The 14,422-nt window shown below is 37.8% G+C and overlaps 1 protein-coding gene across 12 annotated transcripts in view; it reads left to right on the top strand.

The window, feature by feature from the left end:
* Nucleotides 1-14,422, top strand: part of UTRN (utrophin) — a 364,397-nt gene that overhangs the window by 268,109 nt on the left and 81,866 nt on the right. For all 12 annotated transcript variants that reach the window (XM_038175840.2, XM_038175834.2, XM_038175838.2 and 9 more), the window contains 2 exons: nt 391-520; nt 12,272-12,540. In XM_038175840.2, the coding sequence (XP_038031768.1) occupies nt 391-520; nt 12,272-12,540 (399 nt within the window). The remainder of the gene's footprint in view (nt 1-390; nt 521-12,271; nt 12,541-14,422) is intronic.

Raw genomic sequence — 14,422 nt, forward strand, 5'->3', positions numbered from 1 at the left:
TGTGAAATTATCATATGAATTTTCAGTAGATGCAATTTTTTGTTATTTAAAAATAAATCCATTGTAACAATGCACTGTACATGTATATTAGCAATCCTACCATAGCAATAATACTTTTAAATTCAATGTAGTAGTTTTAGTTCCTGTTAGATGAGTGTTTTAAAAACCTGCTGTTATCATCTTATATTTGCTTCTCCAAGTTATTTCTGTAAGAGTAACCTTTCTGACCTTAATTAATTTCTTGTTATTCTATTTTGTTAAATCTACCTTTTATCTAGCAGTCTGAATCACTAGACAGGTCTAGTCAGAGATGTGAGAATAGGGAAAAACTTATAGTACCTGTTGTTTACAAGATCCAGTTACAAATGGTGTTCTTTCCTTTTGCAAAAGGCACTGAGACGCGAACTGAAGGATAAAGAGCAAACCATTCTCAATGCTGTGGACCAGGCACGAATTTTCCTTGCTGACCAACCAATTGAGGGTCCTGAGGAACCAAGAAGGAGCCTACATTCGAAAACAGGTCAGCAAATATTCTCTTCCTGTTTGGAATGGTCAAAAGGAAAGTAATAGAACTCATGTGTCCCTAGTACATTTTTATATCCCAATTACTCGGTTAGGTTTCAGAATTTTCCAAACCATATACTGACTGCTTTTATTTAAATGCTTTAGCCTTAAGTTGTTACTACATTGCTTTGGAACTGCTCAAGTTTTTAATGGATGAAGAAAAATCTTTGCATTTCCTTTTCCAGTTTTTGATTTAAAATTTCATCAGTTCCTTTTTTTTTTTTTTTTTTAATACAATAACACATATACCTTAAATGTAGTCAAAGCAGTAATTCAAAGATGCAAACGTAATTTTTTTTTAATGTCATTATAGCAAAATTTTGCCCCACAAATGGAAATCAACGTATTCTGTGATGTATCTCATTAGAAGTAAAATGAATCAGCTTTAGGAAGGTAGTCATTACAGAATCATAAAGATTCCAGTCTTTTGATTAATTATTGCTTAGGAATGAAATACAGCTCTCCTAGAAATGATATTTGCGTAATATTTGTCAAGGCATTTGTCTGTATCAGAGACCAACAAGACCCCGTAACCCCAAATTATAAAAAATGTACCAAGTATCTTTGTAATTACATGCAAACTGCTGTAATCAAAATACAATTAAGTCAGAATATTTTTCTGAGATAAGCTACGTTATTATAAAATCTTATTTCTTTTAATTACGTAAGGATTCTTAATGGATCTAGTAACTTGCAGCTATGGAAATACCAGTGGCAGTAAGATGTGAATAATTTACTATTCTGTATAATTTATAAAATTGTAGCTACTTCTGTAGCTATGGCATATAGTTACTTCTATCAGGAGTTGATTTTTTCTTTCTATATGTCATTAAATCTCCATAGCAAACATTTCGGGCTTGTTCAAACAGGTAATATTTCCTGCATCCATATTTAGTGTTACTTCTATGCAAATTTTTATGTGATTTCCTATTCCCTAATTCAACTTTGTGTTAAAGTTTGAATATCTGGTGATTAAAGCTATTTTTCCTTGTGATTAGTTTTTGTACCGTAGCTGCGGTACTGTGCTTTACTACTTGCTTTTTGAACTCCTGACTCCTGAAAGCATTCTGCTTGTCTCACAACATTTACTCACAGACTTGTTTGACATATTGCATCTAGAATGCTTTATTAGAAAACCTGCAGTTGAAAAAATAGAGAAAGCTCACTTTATAGTTGCTGGTTGTGTTGCAAGAGTTTGAAGTTACAGACTGTCCTCTCAAAAGCCATAGAATTACCCAGCAGAAATGCTGCCAATGCATGAAACGTGCATGAGATGCATCATACATCCTTGTTATGCAATTTTAAAAGTATTACTGGTGTTGTTATGTTAAGCTCCCGTGAACTATGGATGGCAATGACAGAATAGCAGGGAAGTTGTTGACCATAGTAAGTTGTCTAACAGTAACAACCAGGCAGGTGGCTCTTGTCCACTCATCATATTTAGAAGCAGTCAATACGCTGAGACTGGGAAGCTTCATAGGTGCGTGCTGTGAGCTTATTTTCCTCGTCCTTCTTCAAGCTCATAGTTCCATACACCTCTTTTGAGTGTGTGGTGGGCTAGTCTCTGCTACCAACCTTGGCTGGTTGAGGGGAGGATATAGGAAGAGCATGAGTGAGAAAGCTTGTCACACTTGGTCTCTTCACCAAGGTGACCCAGTGGTGCAAGGGTCTGGGAAATGGAGGAGTATCTGCAGTCAGTCTAACAGTTTCTCTCTGCTGCTCTTTCTTCTCAAACCTTTGCTCTGTCCCAGTGTGTGCGCTCTGTAGGCTGCAGGAAATATCTGCCTGCCACAGTGCTGCTGCTACTGCTCCTCCTCTGACCCTCTGGTGTTCCCTCTGATGTTTCTCGCTTCTTGTTTCTTCCTTCTCTGGTGTTTTCTGCCCCTTTTTTAAAGCACGTTTTCCCAGAGGTGCCACCAGCTTGGCAGATGGGCTCAGCTGTCCTGCCATGGGTCCACTGCAGAACTGGCCATGTCTGGCGTGGGGCAGCCCCTGGCCTCTTCTCACAGCCGCCCCCCCTGCCAACAGCTGGACACAGACACACTGTACAGAGTAGTGTTTCTGCAGATTAAAAAACTTCAGGCCAAAAGGTGCCTTTGAATCTTCTGTTCTCTTATCTCTTATATAATCTTATATAACATAATCTGTTAAACTTCGCCCAGTGTTATACGTTCTGACAAATGCCACCGATCTCCAGAATGCTACACCTCTGGATTTAAACCCATGCAGAGACATGCGGTCTTTCTTCTGAATAACTGTTTTCAGTGAGGACTGTGACTGCAGGCTTATCTTTGCTTTTAAAATGTTTAATGTATAATTTCCACACATTGGTATTTTATGCAATAGATTAAAAGTTTGCTCATTAACTTCAGTGAAGTGTACTGAACATTGCTAAAGGTGAGGAGTGTGGTTTTGGATTGTGAGCTGATGGGTCTATCTTCAGAAATATTCATGGGCAGTACACAATACTGTACAGTCATGATTTAAACATGCCTTTGGGTGCTTTTATAATACAAATAGCAAAACCATGTAGGAAATAGTAATAGCGTGAATTGGAAGATCGCTGTTTGATTAGTTCTTACCTACCTAATAGCAGAAGTGTTTAGGTGTGGGGTTAGTAATCCAAAGAGATTGTAAAATATCCAGCCACTGAAGTTACACAAAGGCACAGACAAAGCAGATGCCTTGTTTCTAGTTGCATAAGAATTGAGAATCACAGAATCACTAAAGTTGGAAGAGACCTCCAAGATCATGTGGTCCAACTGTCCCCGTACCACCAATGTCACCCACTAACCCATGTCCCTAAGCACCACGTCCAACTGTTCCTTGAACACCCCCAGGGATGGTGACACCACCACCTCCCTGGGCAACCTGTCCCAATGCCTGACTGCTGTTTCTGAGAAGAGATATCTCCTAATTTTTAACCTAAAGCTCCCCTGCCACAACTTGAGGCCATTCCCTCTTGTCCTATCACTAGTTACCTGTGAAGAGGCTGACCCCCAGCTCCCCACACCTTCCTGTCAGGTAGTTGTAGAGAGCATTAAGATCTCCCTGAGCCTTCTCTTCTCCTGACTAAACAACCCCAGTTCCCTTGAGGGTACATTGAATTAAATATTCCAGGATTATTTTATTCTCTCTGCAGGTTCTTCACAACAGGGACAAAAATTTGCCATATGATTCTGCTGTGACATTAATTCAGAGTCTCTTGTACATTACAATAAATTAAGACAATCTGAGTAACCTTTTCACATCCCCCTGAAGTGCATAATACAATCAAAACTTAATTGAAAAAAAATTACCTTGTTAGAACATCTGTTAAAGATATTCATAATATTTAAAAATAGACCCTATCATCTCTTTTCAGACATCGTCTTTGAAGCTTTCTCTATTCCTTTATAATGCACACTGCAAAAGGAAATTGAATCATACTCTAATACAGTCTTTGTATTAATTGTCTGACTTCAACTAATTTGCACTTGGGCTGTTAGGTACAGAAGTAATTCTGCCTAGGCACAAAGGAGTCAGCAATATCTGAGAGGTTTTTGTTTTATTTTGTTTTGTTTTTGAAATAAGGAGAAACAGTAAAGTTAATTTGAATTAACCAAAGCTGTAAACTCTGAAATCTGCTAAATGTAAACAGCACTAAAGCACAGCACGTACAAAATCATTTGCACTTAGTGATCTGTGTTCCAGTTCTGGTGTGACTGGTGATTGAGAGCCTCACATGTTGTCAGGATTTTTTTTCTCTTGTTCTGACGCGCAAGTAAAAATTCACTTGTTTGTACAGAGGCTTCTCCAGACATAGATGCAAAGATGGTTTTTATCACCAGAAGATTGGATTACTGGGCATGACAGATCTGCGCTCTCTGAATCACATGAGAGACTTCAGAAGGTGGTTGGCGGGAGCATATAGTGTCCTTCTGGAGTGGTTTCTCATTACCTGCTCATGAATCTTGTTGTAATTTCTGAGTGTAACTTCTCGTATAACTCAAATTTTATAGATACAGCATGCATTATTTAGTAGCTGAAGTACTATTTTCTGTGGATTTTTGCTTCTTCACTTGAATGCTTGTTGCAGTATTTGAAATTGTTCATGATTCCTGATTAGGAGGAGATTGGCAATGGGGAATTCTCTGTGATCAGACCTTGACAGATATACTTGCTGATTCTGAATTGCTTTCTTCTTTCTTCAGTCTCTCTCTCATGCATTGGTTTTAAGCTTGATTGACCAAGACCTATTTTAAGGACCTAAACATATATATATATATATTCATTTTTATGTCCCCAAAGAGTATTTGTTACAGATCCCATTGTAACCTGTTATTGTCTGTATCTCTGTAGTTAATTTCAGATAAATCACAAGGATGTAAAATCGGGTTATGAACTAGCCTGTTTTCTTTTTCATGTTGGCCTTATGTTTGCCATGTTGGCCTTCAACTGTACTGTGTAGTAATTGGCGTGATCGAAGACAATTACTCAGTTTTCGGGAAACTTCTTCCTATGTTAATTTATCAGACATCAGTTTTTTCTTCTGTTTTCATTTTTCCATATTTCCTTATGGAAGGCCCCATCACAAAAAAGAAACTTCATCCTTTCCTTACCTTTGAACGTCTTTGAGCATCTGAATGGAGCTGATTGACAAAACCCACCAGGCCACCTGCTGAATTTTATAGATGGTCAGGATAATGAAATTGGAGATACTCACATTTTTAGCTTTGTTACTGCTTTTCCATGGTATAGGACAAAACTTGAAGAATTACAGTCAATGTTTTGCACATTTTTAGATCAATAACACAGTTACAGTTGGCTTCTTATTTCCCTATACTGTTAATAAGGTTACTGACTATGGGATACGCAAAGGAAATAAAAAATATTTTCTGTCCCCAGGGTTATATAGATCAGTGATATCCCCAGTGTGTGGCTTTTCTGAAATCCTATTCTTAAAATTCCACTGCTGTATTGAGGGAGTGGAGCTAGATGTTTTTTGGAAGATAAAACAAATTTACATTTTGGCAGACTAGGCTACTACATTGATTCCTACTGCAAATGTTTCCAGGAGTCTGTGGTATTGCTGAAGTACTTCAGTAGCTTTTGGTTTTGTTAGGACAATCAGTTTCCTGTCTTTGAAAGATGTTATTTGGTATTAAAGGTGATGTGATAAATACATGATTTAAAATTAAGTATTTACTGTCTGTTATCTTCTTTAATTAAAAGTGTAGAAAACCCCATAAACCACATTTGTGTTGTAAGAGAATATATGAGTAACTATCAGTGAATTACATTACTTTATTTAGTTCAGCCAGACAGCATATTCCCCTGTTTCAGACGTAAATAAAAGTCAAACTCCTTTGCTTCCTGCTACCGAACACATTTAAATAAATTCTCTATTGTATTTTTTCCTCTTAGCAAGGAAGTCCATATTGGAAATAGGCAACTTTCTTTTTGCTAAAGTAGGCAGTATTTCTGTTCCCAACCACTTGTCACCTAGCTGTCACACAAGACTGGAATATTTTTTGTTCTCTCCTACACTAATGGGCTGAGTATCGAAGTCTTGATTGTTAAAGCTATAGGAGAAAGAAGAGCATGTGGGCCACTGGAAGTCAATGGACTCATGCCCTATTTTGAACATTGTTGTCTGTGTTTTAGTTGGTGCTCATTCACTTGTGACTTTTGACACATTTAGTTAAAGAAATGTGCAGTTACCTGTGAGATAATCCCACATTGATGAAATATTTCTCTTCCTTTTCAAATACATCTTTATTACCCTTCAAGTTTAGTTCACCTGTGTGGAGCCTTGAAATTCATCTTGTAGTGTCTAAATGGTAGCTTGCTTGGAATGGTACAAATAAAAATTCAAGGAAGTTGCTTCAGTTTTTGTAATTGTAAATAAGCCTCAAGACAGCAAATGGGTAATTGCAGAATATTAAACAAAAAGTAAAGTATATAGAGGAGAAAACAGGCTGAGTAAACTTGCTTTAGAAGGTTTGTGAGCAATTCAAAAATTTCGGAACCTGGATGTTCTCTTGAAGTCCAGTGTTGTGGAAGGACACCATCGATTCAGGGAGTCTTGAGTAAGTGGCATTCAGTGATGATATCCTTCTCCATTAGTACCCTCCCTTTTACAGGAATTAGAAGTAGACATAGTAGCTTGTTGATGACATAACAATACTATTACCATTGACTTTTTTCTGGTTTTGTGGCAGGCACAATCTAAAATAGAACTTATACCTGTTTTTTGTTTCTTGAGCACCACAAAACCTCAAGCTTCCACTGTGCTGTAGATCACATCATTTATTACATGATAGTGGCTGGTTTTTAGTGAGAAGTATTGTGTTTTGATTATACTGATAAATTACATTGGTTAATTGGTTATGCTGCATGAATGTGTGGTTCTCAGGGTTGCTGTAATCTTTTAAGTTTTCTGGGGATAGATGCAATGGGATGACTTAATTATCTCCTTTAATCAGAAGTTATTTTCTCTTGTTTCATCTGTCTTTTTGTATCTTATCCACCAGCACCCGCTGGGAAATTCTAATATCTCTTTATCTATAGACCATACTCCAGGCCCTTTCCAGATGTATTCAGTATACATAAAGTTACCAGCTAATTTGTCTTTAATCCTGCAGAGACTTTCCTCATTCACTCTTACTTGATTATATTTCTCCGGCTTGAAAACTTTCAGTTGTGATAGAGTGAAACCTAAATAGGCTAAGACGAAAATGAATGTTTGTGCTTTTTCTTTGCTTTTCATGTGTTTGCAATAGATATTTGAACTAGAAGAGAAAGGTGGCATACTGGGTTGTTAGTCTAAGTGCTATGTTACTAACCAGTTGCTGATCTTTAAAACTTCCCATTACCATCCCATCAGAACTGTTTTCTGTCCATATTGTAAGAAACCCAGTGAATGCTTTCACTGGAGTGATGCTAAAGACTTCATCATGCAACACAAGCAATGCTCTTGGTTCTTCTGCTTACAAATTTGACCGTGTTTCATTGTGTTCCTTTAAGTGCTTTAAAAGTGTTCATAATGAAGTGAAAAGTTGACAGTGAAGTTTTATCCTTTTTTTTTTTTTTTCTGTGAAGACATTGAATCAAGGAAGAGAGCATATTTGACATAATGCTAACATATACAAAGAATATACTCAAAGTAAAAAGTAATTAATGTAATTCTGGCAAGATAGAAAGAGAGCAAGTAACATGGGGATCAAGCAGAGCTGCTTAGAGTCAAAACTGCCAGAGCCAGAATAGCTTACCTGATCTGAATTAAATTCTTAAGCAAGAAGAGTTTTCTTCACTGAGAACTTTCCTGTGTAAGTATTCTCCATATATGCAAGCGTGTAAGGAATTTATATGCTGTAAAGTTCAGTCTTGGAAGTCTTCCTTCTGTGGCACTCTCTCTGTGCTAGTGACACAGAAAAATTCATGGTCCTTTCATCGCTTTGTGATAAAAAATGCTTATTAAAATCAAGTTTCTTTCCACTACAAAAGCAGATTTTTTTTCCTGCTCTTTTTCTCTGACTGCAAGGTCAGTTACTATCTTCCCTCTCTGGTAAACAGATGGTCCAGTGAATACAGGCTCTTCTTACTTTCTGAGCAGCTGCTGAAGTGAAGATAATGTAATAAGTACATTACCAAAAAAAAAAAAAAAAAGGAAGAAAAAAAGCTGATCATTCAGAAGATTTCATATTAAGTGGGAACAAAAGAGCAGCAACTAGTATGTAGCATTTTTTCACAGCACAAAGAAGATGTGTTTGTCTGCTAGCGTGTGCAGTGACAGACTGATGAAACAAACTCAAAGTGCAGAATTCTTACTGTTAAGACGTTATTTATGAGGCTAGGTTTACAATTCTGTGCTGTGCAATGAGGATTTTGGAGAATGTGCTCTCTGCTTGGAAATAGTGTGGTGCTCATTAATAGGTTGGGCTTTCATGATGGAAAGCGTGAAGTTGTGCAAGATGTATTTCTTAACTGAATTGAAGCTGAATGGTTTTATAGCTCATAAAAATGTGTGTTTGGCTTTATTTCTCCAGTAAATGTCTTTAAAGGCAAGTTTACAAGCATTCCCAAGACTTGGGTAAAATAAAGCAGTCTTGCAAGGAATTAATATTTTTCAAATAAAATAGGCATCAGATTCCCTTGGACAAGGAGACTGATCTGACAAATGGTGTTCAAAAATGTTTCTGTTTTTAGTTCCATTGGGATACTTCTGTCATGCCAGTCAGCATGGAATTTTTTCCCTCCCAGATATGCGACTGGTCTGTCACAAGTGAAGCTGTCTTGTAGTTGGCCAGGCAAATTAGATCAGGCCATTGTTCTCCTCTCCTATTTGTAGCTACAGCTACTCTTCTGTTGGTATTGATTCTACTGGAGCAAGAAGCAGTTAGTCATTGAATCTGTTGTGTCAGTACCATTATAGCTAATAAAAAAAAATAATAATACGTTTTTCACTCATATTAAGGCTTCTTGGGTGATATTCTACTCAGTCCAGTTTCTGGGTGTCCCTGTACATGTCCCCTGTATTCACAGTTCAGAGATGAGAGCCAAGGAGTCTCCTCTACTGGGTCTACAACTTTCTCTCCCCTTTCAACAAAGTACTCCCTTTCCTTCTGTAAAGTGTTCTGTCTACAGATGCTCTCTTAGCACTTATTTAAGGTCCTGCAGCTTTTACTGGTGGGGCCTTGTTGTCCATCTAATGATACTGAACTGGTTGTACTAGGTGCAACTTGCCTGTGTGCTGAACCATGGCTTGGCTTCCAGATTTTGTGCAATAATTTTGTCTATGGACTGTAGTTGGCTGTCATTATTCCCAGCTATGAATATACCATTGACGAATTAATTCCAAAAAAAGGTTGCTTTGTTTAGAATTTAAGCATTATTTCTTTTCCTTTTCCTGAAATCCTGAAATCTCTGGCCAAGCTTGGGGTAAAGATCATCCCAGAACTGTGTTGTCCTATGATGTAGCTTATTTTGTATGTGAATTGCTGAGATTCAAGACATTGAATCTCGATTTATCACAGCCTGTCTTTGGTCTTTATTCTGGTCTGTCAGTATTACAAATTGTGGGTTACTGCCTTGCCTCTGATCCTAGAGCTATATACATAATTATATTCCTTTGCATCTAGTTAAGCATCACAGGTTTTGTCCCAGCTGTTCCTCCCAACATTCCTCTTCTGAAACACCCTCCTGCCATTGTGGTATCCCTAAACCTGTCTGGTCTTTGCAGGTTGTGAGCAGATGGGTAGTGCTCTTGCCTAGTAGTTTATGACACTGAGCAAGTTGTTGAAATATCTCAGTAAGTCGGAAATTTCTCAAAATTTCTTTTGTCCCTCTCAGCCCCACTCTTTTATCAAATGCCTCTCTGTTCTTCAAAAGAGTTTTTCTAATTCTAGAACTCAAAACTTGCATTGCAACCTACATATTAGGTATTTGTCATCATCTTTTCTGTGGTGATTGCTTATCTTAATCATCCTTGCTTCCCGTTCTGCTTTGGTTACTTCTGGTGGTACTTTTTTCTCTTAACTTACCATTTCTTAGCAAGTTGCCCTGTGCTTTTGGGCAATACTTGGTCACTTGTTACCCCATACACCATCAACTAAAATGGAAAACACATACATTATGTTTTTTTTTGTGTTTTTTTTTTTTTTTTTTTTTTTCTGCGATGGTGTCTGGATTACATTGTTTAATACTCTTTTAGTATCTGTAGGCTAATATGTATCAAGACTAATGCGGACAAAATAGTTTTTGAAAAAAACTTAAATATGTGGAATTGGCTGGCAGAAATTCTGGCTTTGATCCAAACAACTTACTTTAACATCTAGAAAAAATGTGCCTTCCTCAGCTGCAAATTTAATGTATTCTAATGATTTATTTTGTATTACTTACAGAACGCTTTGCAGTATTGCATGCTAAGGAATGTTAGTTGCATCACCAGAAGCACAGTAATTCAACTTTTCCAGCTACAACAGTGCATTTACTTTGACATTCATCTAGCCTTTGAAAAGCAAAACATTTCCTTTCCTCCTGTTTTTTGCTCCCTCCCCAGGTGAACAGCTCCTTGGTTAGTCAGTTCTTATGACAGCACACAATCACAGAATGGCTGAGGTTGGAACGGACCTCCAGAGGTCTAGTCCAACCCCCCTGCACAAGCAGGGTCACCCAGAGCACATTGCACAGGATGGCATCCAGGCGGGTTTGGCATATCTCCAAAGAAGGAGACTCCACAACCTATCTGGGCAGCCTCTCCAGTGTTCTGTCACCCAAATCATAAAGAAGCTCTTCCTCATATGATATCTTTAAAGACAGTATATCAGCATATGGGAAATTGTATGTCCATTTGTCTTCTGACAAGAGTGGTGCTTTCATCTCTATATTGTTGTGTATAATTTATTCATAGACAACGCTTGATTTTTAATCACAAACAATGCTGTGATAAACCTTTTCTAAGTTTTGTTTTGTTTTGTTTTTATAGCAGTGAGTAGAAGGCCACTTAGCTTAGTTTTGGACTATGCCATTTCTCGTTCCCCTTATTTTGTTTTCTGTTTTCTGCGTCATATCATTTACTCTGCTTATTTCTCTGCCTGCAGAAACTGCAAGGTCGCTAAGTAAAGGAGGAATCCTTTGAAATGAGCTTAGCTGCTAATTATTATAGCAACTCTACCCTAGTGAAGGAAGCTCTCTGAGATTTCTTTCAGTAAGGCCAACCTGAGCAGCAGCTAGCAGGACTTGCTGGCGATTGAAAACCCAGGAAGGAAATGTTCTCTTATTGATAGACCACATGCCTGGGTTGCTGAAATCATCTGTTGTGGAGAAGAGATGTACCACCAGCTGACTCCGTGCTTGTCAATTAGGACTGAAGCATGTCTGCACTGTGGAATGCTGTCCTATGTTTTACAGGCTCACTGGGGTCTGGGGATATCAATATAAGCAGCTTACTGAAATAATCAGTGCCATCTTCTGTGGCTGTGTCTTGAGGTTGTGTGTGTGACCACCACAGCTTTCTTCAACTGCAGCTGGCCTTTGCTAATGGGAATGGGATTTCCATAGGTGGTGGGTTGCCCAGGAGATTTAGACACATAAGCATGAAACAATACACTGTAAGTGCAACTTTTTTTCAGTAAGCAGGTTAGTTGAGCAGTTTTATATTTACAATATCTATTTAAGACATATATATATATTTTTTTTTTAGGACTTCAGCATTAACACAAACAGAGGTAGAGCTGCAGAAGCACTTACATATGGTATTCAGTACACTTTGGGTTTTGCTAGTACATAGGAAGAGAAAAGGCATCCTGGGGGTAGTGTGGAAGATGTTGGTTCTTGTTCTTTCTACATGAAATGGTCCCCAGATCCCTCTGGCAGTTTCTGGTAGGGAAGAATGATCTTTTATTTCCTTCCCTATGCCTCCAGCAAACCAGCAGTGAGCTGCCTTTGCTTTGCAGGTATCAGAATACATAGAAGTCAGGAATAGTTTCCCTTTGTCTTATCAAGCATTATTTTGTCATTAAGGATGATGAAGGTTTATTTCAATTATGGCAAAGCACATGTAGACTTTTCGGCTACCTTGTACCTACTGAAGTAAATTATCGATTGACTCTGGGCTTACAGACTGTCTTGAACGTGCACCTCAGGAGCAATCTGTTTAACTTGGCATGAATAAGAGTAGAAATAAACAGCATGATTTTTTTATTTTTTTTTTCCCCCTCTGCAGAGTTGACCCCTGAGGAGAAAGCCATGAGAATTGCCAAAGCTATGCGTAAGCAGTCATCAGAGGTAAAAGAGAAATGGGAGAACCTAAATGCCAGTGCCACTATCTGGCAGAAGCAAGTGGACAAAGCATTAGAAAAACTGAAAGACTTGCAGTGTGCCATGGATGACCTCGATGCTGACCTGAAGGAGGCTGAAAACGTGAGGAATGGCTGGAAACCTGTGGGAGACCTGCTCATAGATTCATTACCAGATCACATTGAGAAAACTACTGTAAGTGTAAATATTCAGCCTGTGTGAGTCACACCCCTCAATTTTACCACCCTTAATGGTGTCAAATATGTTTATACTTAAATTCTTATGTACAGTTTGTACTGCTCTTCAAAGACTATATTTGAGGTCACAAGGAAAGTCCCGTACTGTGCCACATTCACTATCAGCTGTGATTGTGTGATTGCATAAGCATGTGTGATTTAAATTGGAAAAAAAAAGAAAAAAAAAAAAGAAAAAAAAAAAAAGAAAAAAAGAAAGAGTTGTAGAATTCAAATATTTTCCACCCAGAAATACTGTCCAACCCATTGTGAGGCTATGGGTATCTTTGAAGCTTTGTCCAAGTACTAGAATATGAGCAAGTTCAGTCAGTTATAATCCTGGTAGATGACAGGAGCCTCCCCTCCTTTTTGTAGTGGTGAACTCTCAGATCTGTTCGTCAATCACATATAGCTCTCCTCTTTGAAAAATGTTTAGAGTTCTGTTAGTCATACAGAAGTTTTTACTTAGTTTTAATTCCTAGTCCATAACTTTCATGAATTTTACATGTGTTGTCTATCTGAACACATATAAGTGAAAATTCACTTTTGCTTTATGTTGGCTTCTCTTAAGGATTATTTCAAAGGTAAGAACAAACACTACAGTATAGTGCTCTCACAGGCATAACAATTCTTTCAACAAGGGTTCCAGGCTACTCATGCAGGGCTCAATATCCCAAAGCACTGCTGCCCATGACAGTTGTCATCCTTTGCTTAATTGCGTGGGTTGGACTAGGGACCCAGTAATGCAAAACTCTCCAAATAAGCAGTACCTTCTGATAACTATTAGCCAGGAAAGCTGACCTGAAGCAGCAAAATGCTTGAGTGAATGCCTGAATAGGAGGCATTCCAGTAGAACATGCAGGTATGTGTTTGCTTTTTAATTAATATGATAGGGGAAATAGCTATTTCAGGCAAACTTAGCAAGCTTCTGTTTCACAAACACAACTCTTCAGTTTTCAAGCTCAAGGATGAATATGGAAAAACATTAGAGGACCCTGGGGTCATGTACTTGACCATCTGTGACTTTAGCATGGGAAGCTGGTGTTGGAAGAAAGAAGAGCCATGGTTTGCAAAAAGTTTTGTGGAACTATTCTATTTGTTTACTGCAGCCTGTGGACCTATATGAACTTCACTCAGGGCTGCCTTATTTCACATGTATCAATGGAAGCATTGGCATTCTCCAAGCTTAATTGCTACTTCAGGTTTAATGGAACCTAAAATCTTTAAAACAAAGGTAGTCAAAGCTGATTTATGTCTAGAGTGTGGTTGATTTGCAAAGAGAAATGCATCTCCTCCTCCACCTCTTACATTTTAATACCGATACCAAAATAAACACGAAGCTGCTGATGCTGAATAGCTCTTTATTCTTATATTAAGAAGCAATTTGTCATACTTTGATAGCTTTTTCTGTAAAGAAAAGTAAAGCGAAAGCCTTTTAGATTTTCATAGCTGTGGAAAAAATGAAACATCTGCTAAAGTAATAGGGTCCTGCTGGCTGTCCAGAAGTCAGACACTTACATCTTGCCAGTAGGTGCCTTCTGTTCCTGGCCCTGATAAGAGAGGTTTTTAAGGGAGGTAAATAATTAAATTGTCCAAAGAAAATCTTTTTTTCCAGTTGTTTTTGGCTTGTTTCTTGATGTTTAGTCATTTGTAGGATTGAACAATTAACTGCTCACAGCAAGAAAGACATTTGATGCATCTTTTCAACTGTAACTAAAACTTGCATCAATTTTGTCTTAATGCTGCATTTAGTTCCATTTGATTCAATAAACCTTTTTTTCTTCTTTTAATCATTGTAATACTTTTTGCTTTACGGTTCTAATCAGGTAAAACATTGTATTCCT

This window comes from Anas platyrhynchos, chromosome 3, assembly GCF_047663525.1.
Source record: "Anas platyrhynchos isolate ZD024472 breed Pekin duck chromosome 3, IASCAAS_PekinDuck_T2T, whole genome shotgun sequence".
Taxonomy (NCBI): domain Eukaryota; kingdom Metazoa; phylum Chordata; class Aves; order Anseriformes; family Anatidae; genus Anas; species Anas platyrhynchos.